The following is a 22,563-nucleotide window of genomic DNA, read 5'->3' on the forward strand; positions in this document are numbered from 1 at the left end:
CGCCTTGTCACTCCTCACCCGGCTCCCACACGCACTTTCCTCCGAGGGTATCAGGTGGGTGCCCGCAGTTCGGCTTTCGCCGAGGAGGTTTGGACAGTGTACCCCGCAGCTGTGGGGCCGGGGCGAATTTCTAGGGAAGGTTTGGGGCCCTGGGACGTCACCGATCCGAGCCCCTCTCGTATCCCCCGGGCCCCACCGGGCCAGATGGAAAGTGGAGAAAGACAAGGGCCGGAAGGGGCTTGCCCTACTGGTCTGCACTCCAGGCCCCAGGAGGAGCGATTAGGAAGGCGGCCTTGGGTCTGTTGTGGAGCTGTAGAATCTGAGCTGGACCTGAAGGGCCTTTAAACTTTGGTCCGGAAAAGTGGTATTGGATGGAACTTTCCAGATGCCCGGGGGATAGCTAGACCTATGATGCCTTTCTGCCCCTTTCTGTCAGCCCCACCTTGCGAAAAAAAATGGACCGTAGAGGTGACTCAGTGGTAAAGAATCCACCTGCCAAGCGAGAGACTCAAGTTCATTCCTGGTCGGGAGACCCCCTGGAGAAGGAAATGGCAACCCATTCCTCTATTCTTGCCTGGAGAATTCCATGGACAGCGGATCCTGACAGACCATAGTCCATGTGGTCACATAGACTCCGGTGAGACTTAGGGTCTAAATAGCAGCAGCAGCATGGGCTAAGAATAAACGTCACAAATCTAATGGTAAAAAATATATCTCAAGAGTGTTGAAGCAAAACATTGAAAGCAATGACATTGACACAAGAAGCATGTAACAGTTTGGAAGAAGATAATCCTGAAAAATCTAGTATCTCCTACCTCTTTAGTTGTTAGTTACTTAAGTTATGGAGCCTTAGAGAATAATATTGTGGCATTTCACCAGTTACAGGTGAGCTCTCTTTTTCCACCCCTGCCACAGTTCATTTGTGTGAAGGAGTCTAACCTGAAAATGCTGGGAACAAATATCTTTATGGTTTTTATTTCTTTCACCGAGGAGGTTTTTTATTTTGTTTTTAGCATTTTGGTTGAAGTATATTTTTATTTCTTCACTTGCTTTAGTAAGTCTTATTTACATTATTCTGATGCATTTTTCAGTAAATATGCAATTATGAAAAAAATTTCTTTGACTCGTATCCATTTCTTGTGATGTACCTTTTATTTTTTTATTTTAAGTTTTTATATTATCCACTTTGAGACTTGAAACAGAAGTGAAAAGGCATGTAACAGTCTGAGGAGAGGATACATCTGATGTTCCATCAGATATTCACAAGCTTTCTGTAAAAAGCCCGATAATTTTTTTTGAACTGTGGTGTAGGAGAAGACCCTTGAGAGTCCCTTGGACGGCAAGGAAATCCAACCAGTCCATCCTAAAGGAAATCAGTCCTGAATATTCATTGGAAGGACTGATAGTGAAGCTGAAACTCCAGTACTTTGGCCACCTGATGTGAAGAACTGACTCATTGGAAAAGACCCTGATGCTGGGAAAGATTGAAGGCAGGAGGAGAAGGGGCCGACAGAGAATGAGATGGTTGGATGGCATCACCAACTCTATGGACACGAGTTTGAGTATGTTCCGGGAGTTGGTGATGGACAGGGAGGCCTGGCGTGCTGCAGTCTATGGGGTCGCAAAGTCCATGGGGACACAACTGAACGACTGAACTGAACCAAACTGAATAAATTTTTAAAATTTTGTAGGCTGTTTTTTATTGACACTACTTGAGGCTGCTGTTTTACCTTGACAGCAAAAGTAGACAAGTTCTCAACAAATGAGTGTCACTGTGTTTCAGAATCTTTCTGGACACTGACGTTTTGAATTTCATAAAGATTTCGTGGGGTAAATGGGTATGTCTGAATTTATTTCTATGTCTGAATTTAGAGGCTCTGCTGGGGTAAATTGTTACTCGATTGATAAAATTCATGTTTGAGTCATTGTCCATGACACATGGTAACACCTGATGGGTTCTAGACTCTTTCTGATACTAGGGGGATCCAGAGTTTGTTCCTAATAAGAGTCACACCTTGAAGAAAACACTTTCAATGTACAGTAACTCAGCAATCAAGTAACCACAGAAATAGAAGGAAACCAAGAGATGTAGTCAGTTCTGTAAGGAAAGCCAACATAGCCTGTGTCCTTAATCATGACTTAGCTCATTCACGACAGTTTATCTCAGAATCATTGTGCTTCAACAGGAAGGAATAGGAAAAAAAAAAAAAAAAAAGGAAAAACATTTTTGAGTGAGAGGAAAGGAAACCCACAGTTAATTCAAAGTGTTGGATTCAGTGAGGGTGAGCATAGTAGGTTCCTTTACTTAAGACAAATGTTTGTTTAGAGTTAAAGCAGGAGCTGGAAAACCTTAAGGTAAATGAAATTCACATTTTCAGAGACGTACAAGCAAAGGTCATGGAGGCAGAGAAAAAGGAGCAACTAACATGGGAGGCGGGCCGGATGGGAATCAGTGAAGATTTTACAGAGGAGATGGTGCTTTAGTGAAGCTTTGCAGGATTAGTATTTCAGCAGATAGAGAAGGAGAGACTAGCGAGCCATCTAGCCAAGGCTCAGGCATGAAGATACATTGGCTGTGGGGAAATACAGCGGGAAATGAGGCTGGAAAGATACATTGAGATGTGGACAGGCCCCATTTAGGGGCCTGACACACGTGCAGCGCCTGGGGTGCAGAATTTAAGATGTTCACTCGGTCAGACAAGTGAAGGGTTGATTTCAAAATCTCCCATGTTCTGGTAAGATGGAGTAGATGTACCTTTCCTTCAGTCAGTTCAGTCACTCAGTCATGTCTGACTCTGCGACCCCATGAACTGCTGCATGCCAGGCTTCCCAACTCCCAAGGCTTGCTCAAATTCATGTCCATCGAGTTGGTGATGCTGTCCAACCATCTCATCCTCTTTTGTCCCCTTCTTCTCCCTCCTTCAATCTTTCCCAGCATCGGGGTGTTTTCCAGTGAGTCAGTTTTTTGCATCAGGTGGCCAAAGTATTGGAGTTTCAGTTTCAACATCCATCCTTCCAATGAATATTCAGGACTGATTTCCTTTAGGATGGACTGGTTGGATCCCCTTGCTGTCCAAGTGACTCTCAAGAGTCTTCTCCAACACCACAGTTCAAAAGCATCAATTCTTTGGCCCTCAGCTTTCTTTATAGTCCAACTCTCACATCCATACATGACCACTGGAAAAACCATAGCCTTGACTAGATGGACCTTTGTTGGCAAAGTAATGTCTCTTCTTTTTATTTTTTTTAAAATGTTAGCTCATATGTTTATTAACCAATATACAATTACTTGTCTTCTGGTTTGTTGAAAGAATAGGTCAGACAACATTTGCCACAATAATGTCTGTTGAAGTGACCATAAAAACTCCAGCACCACATTCATCTGAGAGACACTCCCAGCGAAGGTGACTGATTTTGCCATTCTCTTCCACCTCATAGTATTTCAGAACAGCCAATTTAACCTTCTTTCTCTTATGCTTGTTCTTCTAGGGAGTGGTGTAAGACTTCTTCCTTTTCTTAGTTCCACCACGAAGTCTCAACACTAGATGAAGAGTGGACTCCTTTTGAATGTTGTAGTCAGACAAAGTACATCCATCTTCCAGTTGCTTGCCAACAAAGATCAGTCTTTGCTGGTCAGGAGGAATTCCTTCCTTATCCTGGATCTTGGCCTTTACATTTTCTGTTGTATCCGAGGGCTCGACCTCAAGAGTGGTGGTCTTCCCTGTCAGGGTCTTCATGAAAATCTGCACCTTGGCGGCGGTTGCGCTGCAGATGGCGGATCCGAAAGCTCTCTTCTTTTTAATATGTTGTCTAGTTACCTTATGTTCTGTGTTAACTGTGCAACTAAACCCTGAACATGTAAAGCAAGACTCTGAAAGATGGAGAGAAGAAAACAGACTAGCTAGTAACCTTTGAGATTCAAGGAAACCTAGTGGTGAGTCCCCTGGATTTTGTTTTTTCCTCACATTTCCAGACTTGGATCTGAAGAAGCTGGCAACCTGCAAACACTATTGGGGGCAGACAAAAAAGCCCAACAAAAGCCTATGTTTCTATCCAAAGGAGTAGGAAACAGGCAGCCTAAAAAGACAGTATTCCAGCCAAATACCAGAGAAAAAACTATGGCCCTATTCTTCCCCATCTCCCCACTACTCCCCTCTCCCAGCAGAGACTGCATGGAGAAACTAGACTTCCATTCCACCAGGCTGTAAAGAAATTTCCCAAGCCCCTCTCTCCAGGTTAGTGCCAGAGAAGGCTGAGTAGAGCTGAGACTTTCATCCCTAGGTAGTAAGTAACACCTCTTCTTATTCTCTGTGGTGTCAGTGGAGACCATGGGGAGTCTGGACTCCTACACTCACCTGGTAGATATGAAATACTATTCCACTTAACTGCTGGGGTGATATCAGAGGAAGCCTAGAGGCAATTCAGGATTTTTACTATCTCCCAGCAGTAACAAAGACACCTGCACAGTGGTGTCATTGGAGACCAAAAGCATGAGGGATTTTTTTTAGTGTTCACCATAAGAATCTAATTGATCTCTTAGAGATAAAACTCATGAAAGTGTACCCCTGTTCACTAAAACCAAAACCGAGACCCCAACGGGAATGGTTTTTTTTTTCCTTTTTCTTAAGCTAGTCCTCATTGATTCTCCAGCAATTCCTCAATTACTATTTAAGTGTTACTACCCGTTGCTGGTTCCAGCAGTGGCTTCTGCTCCTGGTACACTGTATGCTATGATTCTCTGTATTCACCTGCCTCTTAGCTTTTTTGGGGAGTGAAGTGAGTGAAAGTCACTCAGTTGTGTCTGACTCTTTGTGACCCCATGGACTGAATTCTCTAGGCCAGAATACTGGAGTGGGTAGCCTTTCCCTTCTCCAGGAGATCTTCCCCACCCAGGGATCAAACCCAGGTCTCCTGCATTGCAGGTGGATTCTTTACCAGCTGAGCCACAGGGAAGCCCTTGGGGAGGAGGGGTGGCTATTTTCCCTGTGACTTCAATTCTCTTGTTTACTTAAGAAGACTTGGTTTTCAATTTGTTCTGAGTTTTTTCTTGTTTTGAGGATGACAGTTCCCAAACTCTCTACGTTTTGGAGTAGAAATTGGAAGTTCATATTCATTTAGTTTATTTTTTCTTTCTGTTCCTCAGACTGGATAATCTCAATTGACCTATCTTCAAATCTACTAGTTCCTTCTTCTGCCTGCTCAAATCATTTGTTGAACCCCTCCTGTGAATTTTTCTTTTTTTCCTATTCTCATACTTTCCTTTAGTTCTTTAGAAGTGGTGTGTTTGCTGCTGCTAAGTCACTTCAGTCATGTCTGACTCTGTGCGACCCCATAGATGGCAGCCCACCAGGCTCCCCCGTCCCTGGGATTTTCCAGGCAAGAACACTGGAGTGGGTTGCCATTTCCTTCTCCAATGCATGAAAGTGAAAAGTGAAAGTGATGTCTATCAGTCGTGTCCGACTCTTCGTGACCCCATGGACTGCAGCAGCCCACCAGGCACTCCGTCCATGGGATTTTCCAGGCAAGAGTACTGGAGTGGGGTACCATTGCCTTCTCCAGTGGTATGTTTAAACATGTTTAAAATAGCTGATTTAAAGTCTTTGTCAAGCAGTGCCAACACCTGGGCTTCTTCAGGGAAAGTTTTTACTGATTTCTTGCCTCCTCCTCATTGTATGGGCCATACTTTCCTGTTTCTTTGCATGTCTTGCCTTTTATTGAAAATTGCACATTTAAAATAACATAGAGTTCCCTGATTGCCTAGTGTTTAGGATTCCAGGCTTTTATCACATGGCCTGAGTTCAGTCCCTGGTTAGGTCACATGCTGTGTCCTCCCTATTCCTCAAAAGCAAGATAAAACACTGTAATACAATATGGCAACTCTGGAAATCAGGTTCTCTCCATTCTCCAAGTTTTGTTATACTTGTTTAGTGACTTTTCTCAACTAATTCTGTGTAAAGTCGGTATTCTTTGTCATGTGTGAACACTGAAGTCTTTACTGATTAGCTTAATAGGCAGCTAATGATTGGACAGGTGAAGTCACTCAGTCATGTCTGACTCCTTGCGACCCCATGGACTGTAGCCTGCCAGGCTCCTCTGTCAATGAAATTTTCCAAGCAAGTATACTGGAATGGGTTGCCATTTCCTCCTCCAGGGAATCTCCCCAACCCAGGAATCCACCCCAGGCCTCCTGCACTGCAGGCAGCCTCTTTACCATCTGAGCCACCGGGATCCAGTATACTGCCCAGTCTTCCATGAGGGGCTCTGTGTGCATACTGGAGCATGCCTTCAGTAGTATCCAAGAAGTTGAAAACTGCCTTTACCTTCAATTTCCTGCTTGGAAAAAGGTCAGCTGGGATATAATGCACAGGGCCGTCTCCTGTCCTTCTGGAGAATACTCATAACTCTGCATGCACACAGCTCTACATATGTGCACAGGCTTTAGATTTGTTCAAAACCTGTATGGATCTAATTCACCATTTTTTCCATAAAGAAGGCTAAGCACCAAAGAATTGATGCTTTCAAATGTGGTGCTGGAGAAGACTCTTGAGCATCCTTTGGACTGTAAGAAGATTAAACCAGTCAATCCTAAAGGAAATCAACCCTGAATGTTCATTGGACAGACTGTTGCTGAAGCCGAAGCTCCAATAGTTTGACTACCTAATGCAAAGAGCCAACTCGCTGGAAAAGACCCCGATGCTGGGAACGATTGAAGACAGGAGGAGAAGGGGATGACAGAGGATGAGATCACTGACTCAACGGACATGAATATGAGCAAACTCTGGGAGACTGGAGGACAGAGGAGCCTGGCATGCTACAGTCCATAGGATCACAGAGTCAGACATGACTTTGCAACTGACTGACAACAATCATTTGCCCCAAATATTATCCACTGCTCAGAGAGCCAGGAAGTGAAAACTTTTTGCCAAAATTTCTGTGAGAAGACTTCTTGCACTGAGTGGACTCCAAGTTGGGTCAAATACAGATAGCTTTTGCAAGCGAGGTCTTTCAGAAAAACAGCAGATGAGTCAGATAATGACAATTCTTTGGAATGAGGCTTTGAAAGAGCTCCACTTCTGTTCTGCTCCATCTGGTTGGCTGCACTGGAATCAGGGCTGTTGAAAGTAAGGCTTCCATGGAGCTGGAGAATGAATGATGAAACAGTGCTACAAAGCATACTAGCATGCTGTTCATACTGAAATTCAGCTCTTAAATATTCCTTGAGCTGCTGAAAGCTTATAGTTAGTATTCAAAGTCAGAAAAACCTGATTCTGACAGTTTTTTTTTTTTTTGGTCAGATTTTCATTGCTTTTATAAAGGAGAAAATTTTCAGAGATCTTATGCCACCATTTTTGGTGATAACTCTCTTGCTGTTTGTAACCTCATGCAGGGTTTAGCCAGAGCAGCAAGGACTAACTCTTCATAGTTAAATTAATTCTTTCATTTAATGGAACCAGCTTTGCTGGTGTGAGTACCTTGAAATCATAGAATCCTGATTTAAAAGATATCCTGATATCCAAATTGCTTTTTGAAATCTTTTTGGCTTAACCATAAAGTATATAATATTTTGAAGTCAGTGAACCTATACTTGCTAAGTTGCTGCAGTCATGTTCAACTCTTTGTGACTCCATGGACCGTAGCCCACCAGGCTCCTCTGTCCATGGGATTCTCTGGGCAAGAATACTGGAGTGGGTTGCCATGCCCTCCTCCAGTGAACTTATATCTGAATTCTATTAAGTGGCTATAAGTATATATTATTTCCTTGTATTGCTAAAACAGAGTCTAAGCAGACTTTTATAATTGTACTTTTAGAAATATTGAGCATTTTTAGATATTAGCCACCCCACATCACTGTCTTTTTATTATATTGAACCCCCAGATTTGGTTTTGATTAACAGTCAAACCTTAAAAAAGTCCTCTGAGAGAAACAGAACCTGAAATGTGATATTGAAATGAAATGATTTAAAATAGTATTTGGGCATTTACATGTCCATTGGTGCCACAGTATATCTGAACATGGAATGGAATTCAGAACTCCATGAAAGAGAGCTAATGTCCAAAGAGTTGATGTCACACAGAGTATGGCCTGATTGGCACAGAAGTTGGAGCTGGACAGTTGATTCTCCATTCTGCTCTGGTGGAGGCTGCACTTCTAAAGCGAGCTCTTCAAACTTACATCTCAATTACTCCTAACAGGGACAGTTAGAATTTTCTTTCTCAAATTAAACGCTTGAGAAATCCCTGATAAGATGTACTGTTTCCTCAAGTTTATTTTAATTGTAATTTTTTTTTACTGTCAGCCTTCATCCAGCTTTGACGACTTAGATTCTCGTAAGTATGCTTTGGTGGTTGGATGGTTTCATTCTCTCTTCCGGGTCACTTTACCCCAGTTTAAGGGCGTTAGATTAAATAAACTGTTTATTCCACATAACTTGGACTTCCTGGAAAGATTTAGGTTTCAGAAGAAAATTGGCAGTTGTCAGAGGGTAAATGGAAAAACTTCCTTTTCCTGAAACACGTATCTCTTACAAAAGAGATAAGTATAGTCTTAAGATTAATGAACATAACATTTAAAGAAAGCTGTTCCCTTAATAATTGCTGTCGGTGATTTTTAAGCCTAATGTACAGCAGGGGTTTAATTCTGACTCTGAAAGTGAACAGAGGTGACTCTGAAAGTGAACCTGGAGGCCCAGATGTTTGGAAGTAAAACCATTTGCTCCAATGTAAGCAGGTTTGTTATTTACAGCTGCACTTTGCTGCATGTGAAAGAGAGGAAAAGATTCTTCCCACTGTCTTTCCTTCTTTCTCTCTGGACTTTATATTTCAGTCCATCTCACTTAGAAATGAACCTTTTTCCCCATCTCTGGGCCCACTTATGGTGCTGGGCACCCCCCTAGGAAGACTCATTTGTGCTTTACAAGCATTGGGTTCATTCTTCTTCCACTGAAGGAAGCATATTGTGGTTGCTAAGTGACTGTGGGGAGGGAAGCCACATTCACTGCTTGCCTGTACTTCTCTGCCTAGATAAAAGCTCCAAAGTTAACGCGATAATTATGTTCTGCATTGGTGGCGCTATCCTGTTGGCCATGCTCATTCTGATGGCTGTCGTCATCTGTCTTTACTACAAAGTAGCCAACGCACTGAAGTGAGTGATGTGGTAAGAAGGGCTAACACCCCCTCACATGGGATCCTGGGGCTCTTTGCTTGAGCGGGATCATCCCTGGCCCTGTGGCCGCACCCTGGGTGAGGTCAGGAACAGTGGGGGGACCGAGGCAGGGAGGGTAGAATCTGGCTTTCTACCCCTTTTGGTCTGGGGCTGTGAGCTCACAAGGAGAATGTTCTCAGCTGCTGGGTCTGCGCTGCTTTGCCCTCCCTTGCCTTCCCTTACCCTCAGCGGGTTGATTCCATAGGACTACAGGCTGCAGATGGTGTGACTGTCTGCCTCTGCTCACTCAGAGGATGGGCTGAGCTGATGTTCCCCCCGCCTGAGTGGGGGAGCTCTCAGCAGGTCCTTGGCTCTGGGCACAGTGGGATGGGCCTGTAGGACCCTGGGGAAGCTGAGTTGTGTGAAGATCCTGGGCTTTGCCTCACCAGGGAGTGTAGATCTGAAAAGGGAGGGTTAAGTTTGGGGGAAAGGAGCCTTCAAATATGGGCAAGACTGGTCGCCAGAGGCAGTGGTGTCCCCACGCATTAACGTTCCAAGGAGACAGCATGTTTGTTGAACAGAGTCCTGCATCAAGCTTTGAATGCCCTGGTTTTTATTTCCAGCTCCTCCTCTACTTGTATGTGTTTGATCAAGTCACTGTGCTTCTCCAGGTCTCAGAATCTTTATGTGATAAGTGGGGAGAATACATAAAAAAAAAAAAAAAAGCAGCAGTCGCATTTCCATTGTAGGGAAGTTCAGTCTGTGAGCAGGAAGGTAACGCCCAGCACTCAGGCGTGGCTGACTTGGCACCCTCCTGGGTTGTGCTCTGCACTTGGCTGACTTGCAGTGATCACCTGGGTGACCCGCACTTGTAACTCACTCTCCCTCATTTGCTGGAACCTGATCTTACATTTCTGGCACTCTTAGGAGAGGAAGGGGTTGGACAGGAACTTGAGATGAGGGCAGAGTTGCTTTCATCTCGGGCTGGTGTCATGGGTTTGATTGGTTCCAGGTCCAAATTCTCCAGATCCCCCTGATAGTTGTAACAGGTGGACTAAGAAGAAAAATTCTAATCCTATGTTCTGTGTATGTCTTTTCTTAAGCATGCCAAAGGTACCTGTTTGTTTGGCTTTAAAAAATAATCCAGCCATGGTCAGCCCGGACAAGGTCAGTGCGGCCCTCACCACTGGGTCTTATCCCACCCTCCAGTGCTGTGACGAATGTAACTTGTATCCCGGCTTCGATGCCCTGCCTCCATGCTGCTGTAATGTAAACGAGGGGCTCTGACTTGGGTGGGTACAAATATCTTCATGAACAATACTTCTTTCTTAGTAGAGTCTTTTATTATTCAAGTCAAGTTTTATACTGTTTCCATTATATCATGTACTATATACCATATTTATGTGCTTTTGAATAAATGCAATATTGAAAATAACCCTTTCTGCCTCCAGTATTGTTGTTGTTGTTAGTTGGAAAAGTACTTACATTTGTGTCTTACCTACTTTGGGACTTGGGGCAACTAGCTTATCATGTTATATTGCAATATAAGGAGAGTTAAGAGTAGAAAATACATCTATATATACAACCCCAAGGAAAAAAAAATAGATGTTAGAGTGTTTCCAGTTTCAGACTCCGCTATAAATTTCTCGTGCCCGAGCCCTTCTCCTTCTACCGACTTCTTTCACTCTCACCCAGCTTGCTCTGCCATGGACATTGTTATATGGCCAGGAGGGAACCGCCATTCATCCCAGAGGGTATCAGCCAGGCTGGCTTTCTCTGGGTGAAGGGCGCTTGATTTGTGTAACGATGGGGTTGAGCTCTGTGGTGTCAAAAGGACATTTTAAAAACCTGAGATGCCTCCTCCTGCTATCCTCCAAATCTTCAGAAGCCGATTTTCCTTCTTTTTGCATCACTGTTAACACTGATTTTTGCTGACTCGCCTGTTTCAGTATCTTTAACTGCAGACGGTGTCTTTAACCTGCTGAGTGGTGAAGCCCAGATCTTTCTGGTCTCAGCAACAGGCAGGAGGATGCACCCCTCTTCATTCCTGCTCGGGCTGCTCCTTTCTGTCCCTGCTCTTTTCTCTGAGCCTCTGAAACCCTCTTCTAGCCCCAGACTCTCTGTTTGTAACCAGAGTTTGTACTTTCCCTCATTAGCACAACCTTTGCTTAGTCAGCATCCCGTGTTTTACTCAAGGAATTAACTAGTAACAAGTGGTTGGTTACCTACTAAAAAGGATGAAAAAGGAAAACAGGAAATAATGAGAAACAACTACTACCTCTAGGCTCACAGGGAGAAAGTGATGGTAGAACTAAGCATTTGGAAGAGGTTGCCTCCTGGCGGATAGGCAGTCCTCTAGCTGAGGGCTTGGCTAAGGAAGGTCTATTCAGCCCTTTAGAGCCAGCAGGGCGAGCTGCTCTCACACAGTAGGCCTTGGAGTGGCCGAGAAGCTCCCTAGAGGGTGACATGAGTGCCCCCAGTCTCAGTAAGGGTTTCAAGAGGCAAATTCAAGGCTGCACCTTCCCTGGAGCCTGCCCCAAACCTGCCAGCTGGAAGTGACGAGTCCTTCTTGGGTGTCCCCGGAGCACTTCCTCTCCTGGCATCTGCTACTTTCTGCCTCATCTTAGGAGTTCAAGTGCACTTGGATTTTCTCTTGTCACCAGCAAGCTCTTGAGCGTCAGTGCAATTTCCCTCTGAGCCCCACTCAGTGGTCAGCACAGTGCCCAGAACCCGGGAGGCCCTGTGCAAGTGTGTTCCAAATGTGGGGCGTACACCCTAAGTCCAGGCATTGCAGGGTCCTTGAGGGAGGCAGGATGGAGTAAGGGGTTCTTTGAGACACCCCTCTGGCAGGCAGTAGGAACAGAACGTAACAGAGAGGTTTTAGAATCGGGCAGATTTGGTTCAAAATCAACGGTGCCTTTCACAAGCTCGTGCCACTGCAGAAGTTGCTTAGTCTCTCTGAGCCTCAGTTTCCTTAATGTAAAATGGGAGAGAGGGCCGCCTAACCAGCAGCCGCTTTCCTGATGCCCAAAGGCTTTCTCTTTACTCCTATGTATGAGTATACAGTGTGCCAGGGGATACACCATGGAGATAAAGGCAAACAAGTCCTTAGGTGCCTGATTGAATTCCAGGTCCAAATCAAAACAGATTCCCCCCATTTTCTTGTTAATAGTTTCATGTAGATCTTCCAAATACTTCCCCCAGTGGCCATGTGGGTCAGTCTCCTCTGCATTCCGTCATACATCTTAAACGCAGCTACTGGCAAGATCTTTTGTAATGTGAAAAGAACTTAACTAGGTTGGGAAAATCAAATTAAGTATTTACAAGCAGCACTTGAAAACTGCCTGGTTACTGGCCCATCAACCATTCTTTTATCAGGAACTGACTGAACACCTGCTGATGGCCATGCAAGAGGGGTATTAGAGGTGCATCAGGTGGAATAGCGTAATACTACGAAACCTGTCAAATAGTGTGACCCACTAGGGAGTGTAAAATCCCATCACCAGGAATTATTAAAAAAAAAAGAAACTCCTTTGTAGTGGAGTGACTGAGCTATATACAATGCACAATTAATAATACCAACGCTATTTTTCTATAGTTTTAGCAGCCTCAAAGGAGTATCTCAAGCCTGCTGGGTGGAGCTGAAAGTCCAGGCTCCACCTGACTTGAGGGTGCAGGGGGTTCCTCATTGCCCAGCTCTTTACTCTGCCTTCTCTGATAATACCCTGGGGAGGGGAGAAGAGGGGAGAGGATAGGTAAGGGGCACTGAGAGCAGGTGGAAGGCCAGGCTCCCCCCTTCACCTTTGCTGGCTAGGCAAGGGGTGGGGCCACAGTTTCACCCGTGGAGCAAGTAAATTATGGACTCAGAGTTTTCTAGAATTGCCTGGCTGCCTCTTTGATGGCCCTCTGGCTAGAGAGAGCAGGCTCCTCTCAGGCCATTTTTGTCTGTACTAATTGGAGCTTCTGGTTTGTACCTTGCTTCTTGTTAAGTGCATTTTGATCCGTTTGACATGAGATGCTGACAGTAGCCGTGGTTTTCAAACTTCACCATTCCTAAGAATCACCTGAGTGCTTTTGGAAAAAGCAGCTTCCTGGGTCCCATTCCCTGAACTACACCCAGAGTACCTGAACTGGAAGTTCACTGGACCCTTATTTATTTTTCTTAAAAAAAAGTTTTACTTCTGTATTTATTTGGCTGTGCCAGGTCTTAGCTAGGCGTGCGGGAACTTCGGTTGTAGCACGTGAACTCTTAGCTGTGTCACGTGGGATCCAGTTCCCTGACAAAGGATTGAACCCAGGGCCCCTGCCTTGGGAGTGTGCAGTGTTAGCCACTGGACCACCAGGGAAGTCCCTTATTTATTTATTCTTGAAAATTCATTGCATTCATTGTCAACACTTTTCACATTAGGGATTTGCTAAAGGCCATAAGGTGCTAATTTTGGAAGCTCTTAGCCTTTCTCTGCAAGATTTAGACAAGTACAGTTAATGGGCAGGCGAACTTTTAAAAGTGGAAACTCTAGCAGCTCTTGCTAATCTGGAAAACCTTTTTTTTTTGTTTGTTTTTTTTTAAATTTGAAGCACTTGCACAAAATAGATGCCAGATGCTAAAATCACTGTTTCATGTGACTGAGGACGAAGCTACTTGTGAGAGATAACTAACTTTGGATATAAAGATGCTATCTTCATCAAACTGACCATTAATTACATATCAACTTCTACTATGTATCCGCAGGGAACTTACTTTTACCAAGATGGTTTTCGGTGAAGGGCATGTTTGCAGTGAAACTGACATGTCTCGCTTTAGAGGCAATGTCCCTCCTCCGGTCACTTATCAGATTTTTATCTCTCAGGAATTTGGGGTTCACTTCTGGGCCCCATCAAACCCTGCCCTCCTCCCTGAGGGACTTGACAATAGTGTATTATCATCTGGTACATGCTATTTATTGACAGAGATGGGAACAATATCCCCTGGACTTGAGAGCTCATGTGTTAAATACTGTTACTAAATATGTCTTGAAAAACAAGAGGAAAAAAAGTCTGTTTCTATAAAGAAAACTTTGAGGGCACTGAGCCTAGTGCAGAATTCTTTCTGTTCAGACATAATGAGAAATTAGATTATGTGGGTGCTGCCCTTCTTTTCAGGGAGGACGTGGGATTATGCTAATCTTTCTTTGTCTGCTTTTCAGGTTTCCCGTAAGGCTTTGAAGATCTGGGAAACAGACTAAGCATGTGGTAGCTCACAGAGCAGTCCTGAGGGGTTCCTGTGATTATTGCTCAGGCTCTCATTCGCAAGCTTAACCCAAGCTCAACAAAGCCAAGGCCCAATTTGTTTTCTTTGAAACAGACAAATAAAGCTCATTTTGCGTAAACAACAATGAGTAAATGACATTTGATTCAACTGACCAATGACTATAGTTTAAAAAAAAAAAAAGAGCAGTGATTTTCTGATAGTTTATTCTTCACAGGGCCCCTGGCAAGATCTGAAAATAAATTCTCCCACCACTAGAGGGACAGAAACAAAAAGATCCACCTACTAGCATCTTAACATTAAGGAGTCAAAAATATCTTTTAAGTGCAGTGTGGTATCAAGAAATAACTTTTCTTTATGACATGTTGTACAGTTTAAGACTGTGATCGAGTTCTTGATAGTGAAGAATTATAAAACGCAAGACTCCTAGCTGCAAAGACAGCAATTGCCTTAGAAATTTGGTAATCAGACAAGATTTACTTAGCAATCAACCTCGAAGAGAACCTCTTTAGCTCTTTTATCTGTCTCTACGAGGACTACCTCAGATTTATCCAACATTACTTTGCTGAGCAGAAATAGAATTTGCTTCTAGTTTCTAACAGGTTGATGTGGAACTCGGAGAAATCACCCATGAGTCCTTCTCCGATCAGCTCCTTTGTGGATCTCCAGGGGTCCCACCATTCGGAAATGCTCAGCCTGCTCTTCTGTGGCCTTCCTGGGGCCTGTGCCCCTCTTACTCCGCCCTGCACAGCCCTGGGAGCAGCGGGAGGAATGGTCCCCCACTTTGCAGATGGTGACCTTACACTGCAGATAGATCACGTCATAGCTGGTGAGAATGCTGAAGATGTTGAACTTGAATTGGGCTACATTCTTTTGCTGGGAGTGCAGGTTGATATAAGTATTGTCTTTGATGCACCTGATGAGAAGAAAAACCCCAGGTCAAGAGGATTAACTTAAAGCACACTGTCATTTGTTGTTTGGTCGCTCAGTCGTGTTGGACTCTTTTTGACCCCATGGACTGCAGCCTGCCAGGTTCCTCTATCCATGCAATTTCTCCGGTGGGAATACTAGAGCGGGTTGCCATTTCCTACTCCAGGGGATCTTCCTGACCCAGAGATCAAACTTGCATCTCTGTGTCTTCTGCATTTGCAGCTGGATTCTTTACCACTGTGCCACTTGGGAAATCCCAGTTTAAAGCATGGTGTGGATTAATTCTGGCTAAAATAATTGGGCTTGCACACAAACCTCTGAATTTCAACCAGAGTTCCTCCCACTACCTACTCTTTCTTTCTTTTATGAAAAAAATGAGATGGTTGGATGACTGGATGGACATGAGTTCGAGCAAGCGCTGGGAGTTGATGATGCACAGGGAAGCCTGGCGTGCTGCACTCCATGGGGTCACAAAGAGTTGGACATGATTGAGGGACTGAACTGAACTAAACTGGTGAGAGGAAAAAACCACCATTCCTAGCCAGAAACAGAAAGGCACTGCAAAACACAACAGAAAAACAAAACAAAGCAAATGCGAGCCAGAACTATTACCTACTCTGTTTTTTCAAAAGGGTAGATTAAAAGTGGTAGCTATATTATCTGAGGGGCTTCCTTGGTAGCTCAGCTGGTAAAGAGTCCACCTGCAATGCAGGAGATCTCAGTTTGATTCCTGGGTTGGGAAGATCCCCTGGAGAAGGAATAGGCTACCCACTCCAGTATTCTTGGGCTTTCCTGGTGGCTCAGATGGTAAAGAATCCTCCTGCCATGCAGGAGATCTGGGTTTGATCCCTGGGTTGGAAAGATCCCCTGGAGGAGGGCATGGCAACCCACTCCAGTATTCCTGCCTGGAGAATCCCCATCAATAGAAGAGCCGGGCAGGCTATGGTCCATGGGTTCGCAAAGAGTTGGACATGACTGAGCAACTAAGCATAGCACAGTACATATTATTTGAAGGTGAACTTAATTTATTTTAAATTTTATTTTGTGTAACTACCGAAAAACAAAAGAGAGAAGTAAATGATATATCAAGAGGAGATAAAATGGAATAAAATAAAATGCTCAATTAAAACCAGCATATAAAATGCATTAAACCTGCATTAAAACCAGAGACGGCAGCAAAAGGAGAATTGAGGGCAGAAACAGAGAAAAAATGCAACAAATAGAAAACAGTTACTAGGATGGCAGATTTTAATCCAGCTATGTCAGCTATCACTGTAAATGTGAATGACTTAAACATACCAATTTGAAGACACAGACTGCCAGAGTAGATTAAAAAAACCAAGATCCAACTATATGCTGTCTATAAGAAAACCATTTTAAATATAAAGACAAAGATTAATTAAAAGTAAAAGGATAGAGAAAGATTTACCAAGTTAATACCAATCAAAAGAAAGCTGGATTAGCTATATTAATTTCAGCCAAAACAGACTTCAGAGCCAGGATAATTAGAGACGAAAAGGGGCATTACACAACGATGAAGGGGCCAAAAGAGGATGAGATGGTTGGATGGCATCACCAACGCAATGGACATGAGTTTGAGCAAACTCATGGAGATGCTGCAGGACAGGGAAGCCTGGCATACCATAGGCCATGGGGTCACAAAGAGCTGGACATGACTTAGCAACTGAACAACAACAAGCTCCCACCTTAGGAAACTAGAGAAAGAAGAGCTAGTAAAACCTGTTAATAAAATAAGCAAAAGTATGACAGCTGTTAAATTCTGGCCTCTCTGATGTAGATAGCCACTCGGCTTACAGGATCTTGGTTCCCTGGCTAGGGATTGAACCTGGGCCATGGCTGTGAAAGCACTGCGTCCTAAGCACTGGACCACTAGAGAACTCCCTCTCCTTGACAAGTTTTGAAACGGGAGACCTGAAAAGGGAAGAGCTTTCTCTCTCTGACTCACATCTATGCACCTCCCACACCGTGGCTCACTCTGCCTGTGGAAGGTGCTGCCTCTTGCCCTCCCCAACTTTTGGAATCAGGCACCGTGATGCCTCTCAGGGGCTTTAGGAAGTGCTCACCACTTTAGTGGCTCTCACCACTCTGGAGCTGCCATCAGAAAGTGAGTTTTGATGTCTTCTCACTGGTTGCCAATTACCCATCTGTAAGCATTTTGCGCTGGTTGGATAAAAGAGCTATAAAGGCAAACATCTTGCCTCAGTTCTAATTTGGCAAATGTTCTGTCTAACCAAGGGTGCCAGAATAAACCTCATCACTGTAAGAGCTTAGCCTGATAACTCAGCAGCCCATCAGTGCTGGCCAAATACCCTGAGGAATGGGGAATGCAATAGTTATAAAACTTGGAGAGAACAGAAGCATGAGTCAGTAGAGCCTGAGACAGCATGGGCTCTGCCTAGGACTCTGGGGATTCAAGGGACATTGTCTAGACTTCCTATAATTCTCTGCCCTCAGCTGGGATCAGAGGGATTGTTAGGGTCTGGGCTCTGCCTCTGGACAGGATGAAGACTGGGCACAACGCCCTGATTTAGGACTGCCAGTTAAGGTCAGACTTCCCTGGTGGTCCAGTGGTTAAGAATCTGCCTGATAATGCAGGGGACACAGATTTGATCCCTGGTTCCAGAAGATTCCATGTGCCACGGGGCAGCTAAGCCTGTGTACCACAGCCACTGAAGCCCCGTGTGCTTGTGGGCCCACGCTCTGCAACCAGAGAAGCCACCGCAATGAGAAGCTCCTGCACCGCAGTGAAGAGCAGGCCCTGCTCACCGCAACCAGAGAAAGCCCAGCGAGCGGCAGTGAAGACCCAGCACAGGCAAAAGTAAACATAAATGAATAAATTGCTGTTGTCTAGTCTCTAAGTTGTGTCCAACTCTTTGTGACCCTATGGACTGCAGCCTGACAGGCTCCTCTGTCCATGGAATTCTCCAGGCAAGAATATTGGAGTGGGTTGCCATTTCCTTCTCCAGGGGATCTTCCCGACCCAGGGATCAAACCCACATCTCCTGCATTGCCAGGCAGATTCTTTACCACCGAGCCAACTGGGAAGCCCAGATAAATAAACAAAATTATTAAAAAACAAAACAAAACAGGTCCTCCAAAGGAATAACAGGTAAATAGTCAACCACATCAACCAGACAGGGCCTTCCATTTTCCTTACCCTTGCTTGATCAAATCATACTTGACAGTTGTAAAATCACTGGGGTCTGGAGAAGCCACACAGGTATCCACAAAGAGCCGCAGGCTGGGGTTGAGACTGTGGAGTGTGGCCTGGAGGAAGACCTCTTTCCTCTGGCTGGCGTAGTGTGGCCCCGTGTTCCCTCCGTGCTGGGACGGGGGCAACTCAAGGAAAGATATGGACACATCGTAGCCAGCGTTCTCCCCAGGGACGACTTCCACTGCTGACGGGCCGTCTACCCTGCAGGTGAACTTGAGCTGAGGCACCCTGTGCCGCAAGATGACTCGGCCCGGGTGGCCCCTGGTTCGGCCTCTGACGGAGTTGGAGTAGCTGAGGGAGCCGCGGCTTTCCTGGGAGGAGAGGGGAAAGTTGGTGGCGCATGCTCCCAGCTCCCTGCCCAGCGCTTTCTTCATGAGCGGAGACCTCTGCTCTGTACCCGCCACTCGGAGCCAGTTTGCTGAGAAGCTGGAGGGCATGAGGCCTCAGGCATGCCCTCTCTGGTACCTGAGGTCATGAGGGGTTGACCTTATGTCCCTGCTTCTGGGAGTTTGGGGTGCATGCAGGGAACCCCTAGTATGTGAGTCTGGACTCCCTTCTGCCCTCTGTGGGGCCAGGCTTGGGGAATACGGGACAGGGCGGGAGGTCCACACTGGCTGCTGAATTCCTCTACTGCTCCGCCCTGCTCTGACCCCCAGACCAACCCTGGTCCCTTGTGAGCTGCAGGCCTGGCCCTCACTCTCAGCCTTGCTCCTTCAAAGCCAACATGACTTCAAGAGGCCAAGAAGGTGCTGGAGGCTGATGAGTAGGGGCCTCCAGCAGCCTCCTTCCCATAGCCTGCTGGGTCATGGAGACTCATCCTGGCCAGGGATGTTTGTTCAAGGGAGCCTTGCCCGTGCGATCCAGATCCAGTGGCAGTCTGCCTTGAAACCCTCCAAGGAAAGCCCCGACAGCTTACAGCAGTGTTTCTCACTGGTCTGCTTTGTTTTCCTTTCTTTTTTTTTTTGCCCCTAAGAACCCGTATCTCTCTTCCACCTTGAGGAGGATGTCACCCTTGTTGAGAATGCACAGCTTAGAAGCAAAACTAAACTCTAGGACTGTGTGGCCCTGCCCAGTTCCAACCAGACTTTGGGCTTCCTGTGTTTCACAGCCCTGAGTCTCTCCCGTGACCTCTTCAAGCTGGCTGCTGCCTTGGGGCCTCTGCACCCCTCTGCTGACCCCCTGCTTGGAGCCCTCCTCCTCTTCCTCTGTACCTGCTTTATGTTCTTTTTCAGGCCTCAGCTCTTTGACCACCCTATTCAAAAGTGGTCTTCCACCCCAAAGCATTTTCTAGCCTTTTCTTTGTTTGACAGTCTCCTTAATCCTTTTCACGACAAAGGACTCTCATCTGTGTGTTTATTCAGGACCTGGGTTTCCCTTCTCGCCAATGTAAGAGCCGTGGAGCTGCGGTCCTGTCAATCATATTGGCTGCTGGGTCCTCAGCACCTAGAAGGATGCTCATTCCCTGACTCTGAAATAGGACATGGGCCCTTTTCATAGCGCTGCCTTTCCCCATAGGTGCTTGGGGACTTGCCACCACTGCAGGCGGTTCCTGACTTGCTATCTCCTCTGGCCCCACAACTGTGGTCAGCACAGGAGGCTTGCAGGGGCAGCTGGGCCAGCCAGGGCCAGGGAGGACAGCTCAGGGTTCTCCCCAGTGGACTGGAAATGTCCAGGGCCTGCTCGTCTCCCAGACACTGGGGAGCTTATAGCAGACTGCTGGGGAAGAAACCTCTGAGGTAAAAATTAGAATTTCTAGAACAAAGAGGATAAGAATGATCACAGTCTGCACAAACAGATGCAATGTGAAGTATGGACTTAAAGTGGTTATTTAGCACCATGCAGACTGTTTGAATGCATTCAACCTCCAACAATGTCAAGTGTTTGGGGTGCTCTTTTGGGGGCATGTGTCTAAACAGGGATGTGACAGAATACATAAATAGCATAGGGATCTTGCTTTGTAACTTGTTACATTATTAAATGTGCCTATGAACATGAATTTCTGGTTATATACTCTTCCTGTATCTTTGGTATACTTGTTTCCTTAATTTCAATGATACTGGTTTGTGAAATAGGTAGGTGGTTAAACAAAATGAAATAAACATATTCATTTCATTATACATAAATATCTTAATATTTATTTCCTACGTTGGGAAACCTGGTTAGAAACACGGGACTCAGCCTGTCTTCCCCAAGCGCAACACTATAGCTTGCACATGGTAGGTGGGCACTATTGCTAAATAAAAAAGCATGTGGTAACAAAACGCTTTGGCTTTGCAGCTTAGAGAATAGCATCCATCTATGCATTCATGCGTCTGTCCGTCCGTTCCCCCACCCATCAGCCCATCAGCACTCTGTACTTGTTACTATGTATTCCAAATTCCCAAAAGGAAGGGCTGCTGCTGCTGCTGCTAAGTCACTTCAGTCATCTCCGACTCTGTGCAACCCCACAGACGGCAGCCCACTAGGCTCCTCTGTCCCTGGGATTCTCCAGGCAAGAATACTGGAATGGGTTGCCATTTCCTTCTCCAATGCATGAAAGTGAAAAGTGAAAGGGAACTCGCTCAATCGTGCCCGACTCTTAGCGACCCCATGGACTGCAGCCTACCAGGCTCCTCCATCCATAGGATTTTCCAGACAAGAGCACTGGAGTGGGGTGCCATTGCCTTCTTCAAAAAGGAAGGGCAGTTTTAGACAAATTAATGAGTTGCTCCAGGTCTCATGGAACTCAGAACCAAAGTCATGGTTGTGCCTTTCCTCTGTCCCTATTCAGGTTTTTAACAGGTGGTCGATTCTCCCAAGCCTCTCTTTTTGGCCTGCATCCACAGAAGGGTACCACCTACCTTGTCAGTTTCATACCTGTCTGACGGTGCCACAGTGGCCGTAGGGAACATTGAAGATCAGGTAGCGCCCTGTGACTCGGGGGCGACACAGCTCATCATTTAAATGGATGTCCCAGGACGAGTAGCCCAGCCTCCGGAGGTAGCCTCGGTCAATGATGACTTGGAAAAGGTGAGGCCAGCAGGAGAGCTGGGCTGCAGAAGGGGGAGGATGGGGAGAAAGTTACAAAGAGAACCTGAAGCACCGGACATAGAGTGCACTCAGGGGTGTGAGTTGTTTACTCTATAAAAGTACCATGGACAGTGCCCTGGGTTGGGGCTGGTTTGGCTCTCATCACCCTCTACACTCAACTTGACTTTCATTGACTTTATATTTCCCCTTCTTTCCAAAAGTCATGTCATATCAGGGTCCTACCCACAGAACATGTCCCAGAGTCAGAGCCTCTTCTAAGGATTTAAAGGACAGCTCATCTCATATGGTAAGAACATCTGAGCCTGAACATGCATCTGAGCCTTTGTATGAGGGTTAAGTTAGAAAAAGGGAATGGAAGCCAAGGGAGGGGTTGCAAAGGGACTTCCTCCCCAGCCTCCTAAAGCCCAGCAAGAGGATGGAGATACAAGAGATCTCAGGGGAGACACAGAAGCTGGTCCCCTCACGCAGTCTGTTCATTCTTCCACAGACAAGGGGTCTCTTAGCTCCCCCTTTGGAGTCTCAGACCCTAGAAGGGAAGAAGACTTTACCGTTGTCCTTGGGTACCACAGAGTCAGCCGCACCTGGTGAGAGGGGGCGAAGGAAAGCAAAGGTCAGCTGTGCAGAAGCACTGGGCAGGGACAACAGAGCCAGCAGTGGACGAGAACCGCAGGGAAGGGGCTCATTGGATTCACCTATTAGAGCTGAAACAAAGGCCTGGAAATACTCCAAGGCGATGCAGAGGAGAGGGCCCAGGGCCTCCTGATGGAGGGAGGGATTCTGGCATGGATAAAGTAGTGTTGAGAATGGTGTCATCAACACCAAGATTTGTTGGAGAGAGAGACTAGTAAACACGGAGCTTTGCAGGTTATAAAACTCATCGCATGGTTGAACCCTGGCTGGTGTCCCTTCCCATGCACAAGGCGTGCGTGGTAGCCCAGGCTGGGAAATGCACACTTCATGGCTATCAAGCCCTCCCCT

The 22,563-nt window shown here is 45.7% G+C and overlaps 1 protein-coding gene and 1 pseudogene across 1 annotated transcript; one reads left to right on the forward strand and one right to left on the reverse strand.

The window, feature by feature from the left end:
* Positions 3,253-6,271, reverse strand: LOC108634005 (annotated as a pseudogene).
* Positions 8,116-10,577, forward strand: LOC102176094 (protein FAM24B-like). The gene is made up of 3 exons (XM_005698574.1): positions 8,116-8,328; positions 9,022-9,142; positions 10,246-10,577. Exons 1-3 carry the CDS (start codon positions 8,247-8,249, stop codon positions 10,427-10,429), a joined length of 387 nt encoding a protein of 128 aa, XP_005698631.1. The 5' UTR covers positions 8,116-8,246; the 3' UTR covers positions 10,430-10,577.

The sequence above is a fragment of the Capra hircus genome, chromosome 26 (genome assembly GCF_001704415.2).
Source record: "Capra hircus breed San Clemente chromosome 26, ASM170441v1, whole genome shotgun sequence".
Taxonomy (NCBI): Eukaryota; Metazoa; Chordata; class Mammalia; order Artiodactyla; family Bovidae; genus Capra; species Capra hircus.

What these genes read in the sequence shown, in the direction of transcription:
- LOC102176094 (XM_005698574.1), top strand. Translation starts at nt 8,247, where the DNA reads ATGTACTGTTTCCTCAAGTTTATTTTAATTGTAATTTTTTTTTACTGT. An exon ending in CTTTGACGACTTAGATTCTC is followed by an intron (nt 8,329 to 9,021) that starts GTAAGTATGCTT and finishes TTCTCTGCCTAG; the next exon opens with ATAAAAGCTCCAAAGTTAAC. An exon ending in AAAGTAGCCAACGCACTGAA is followed by an intron (nt 9,143 to 10,245) that starts GTGAGTGATGTG and finishes TCTTTTCTTAAG; the next exon opens with CATGCCAAAGGTACCTGTTT.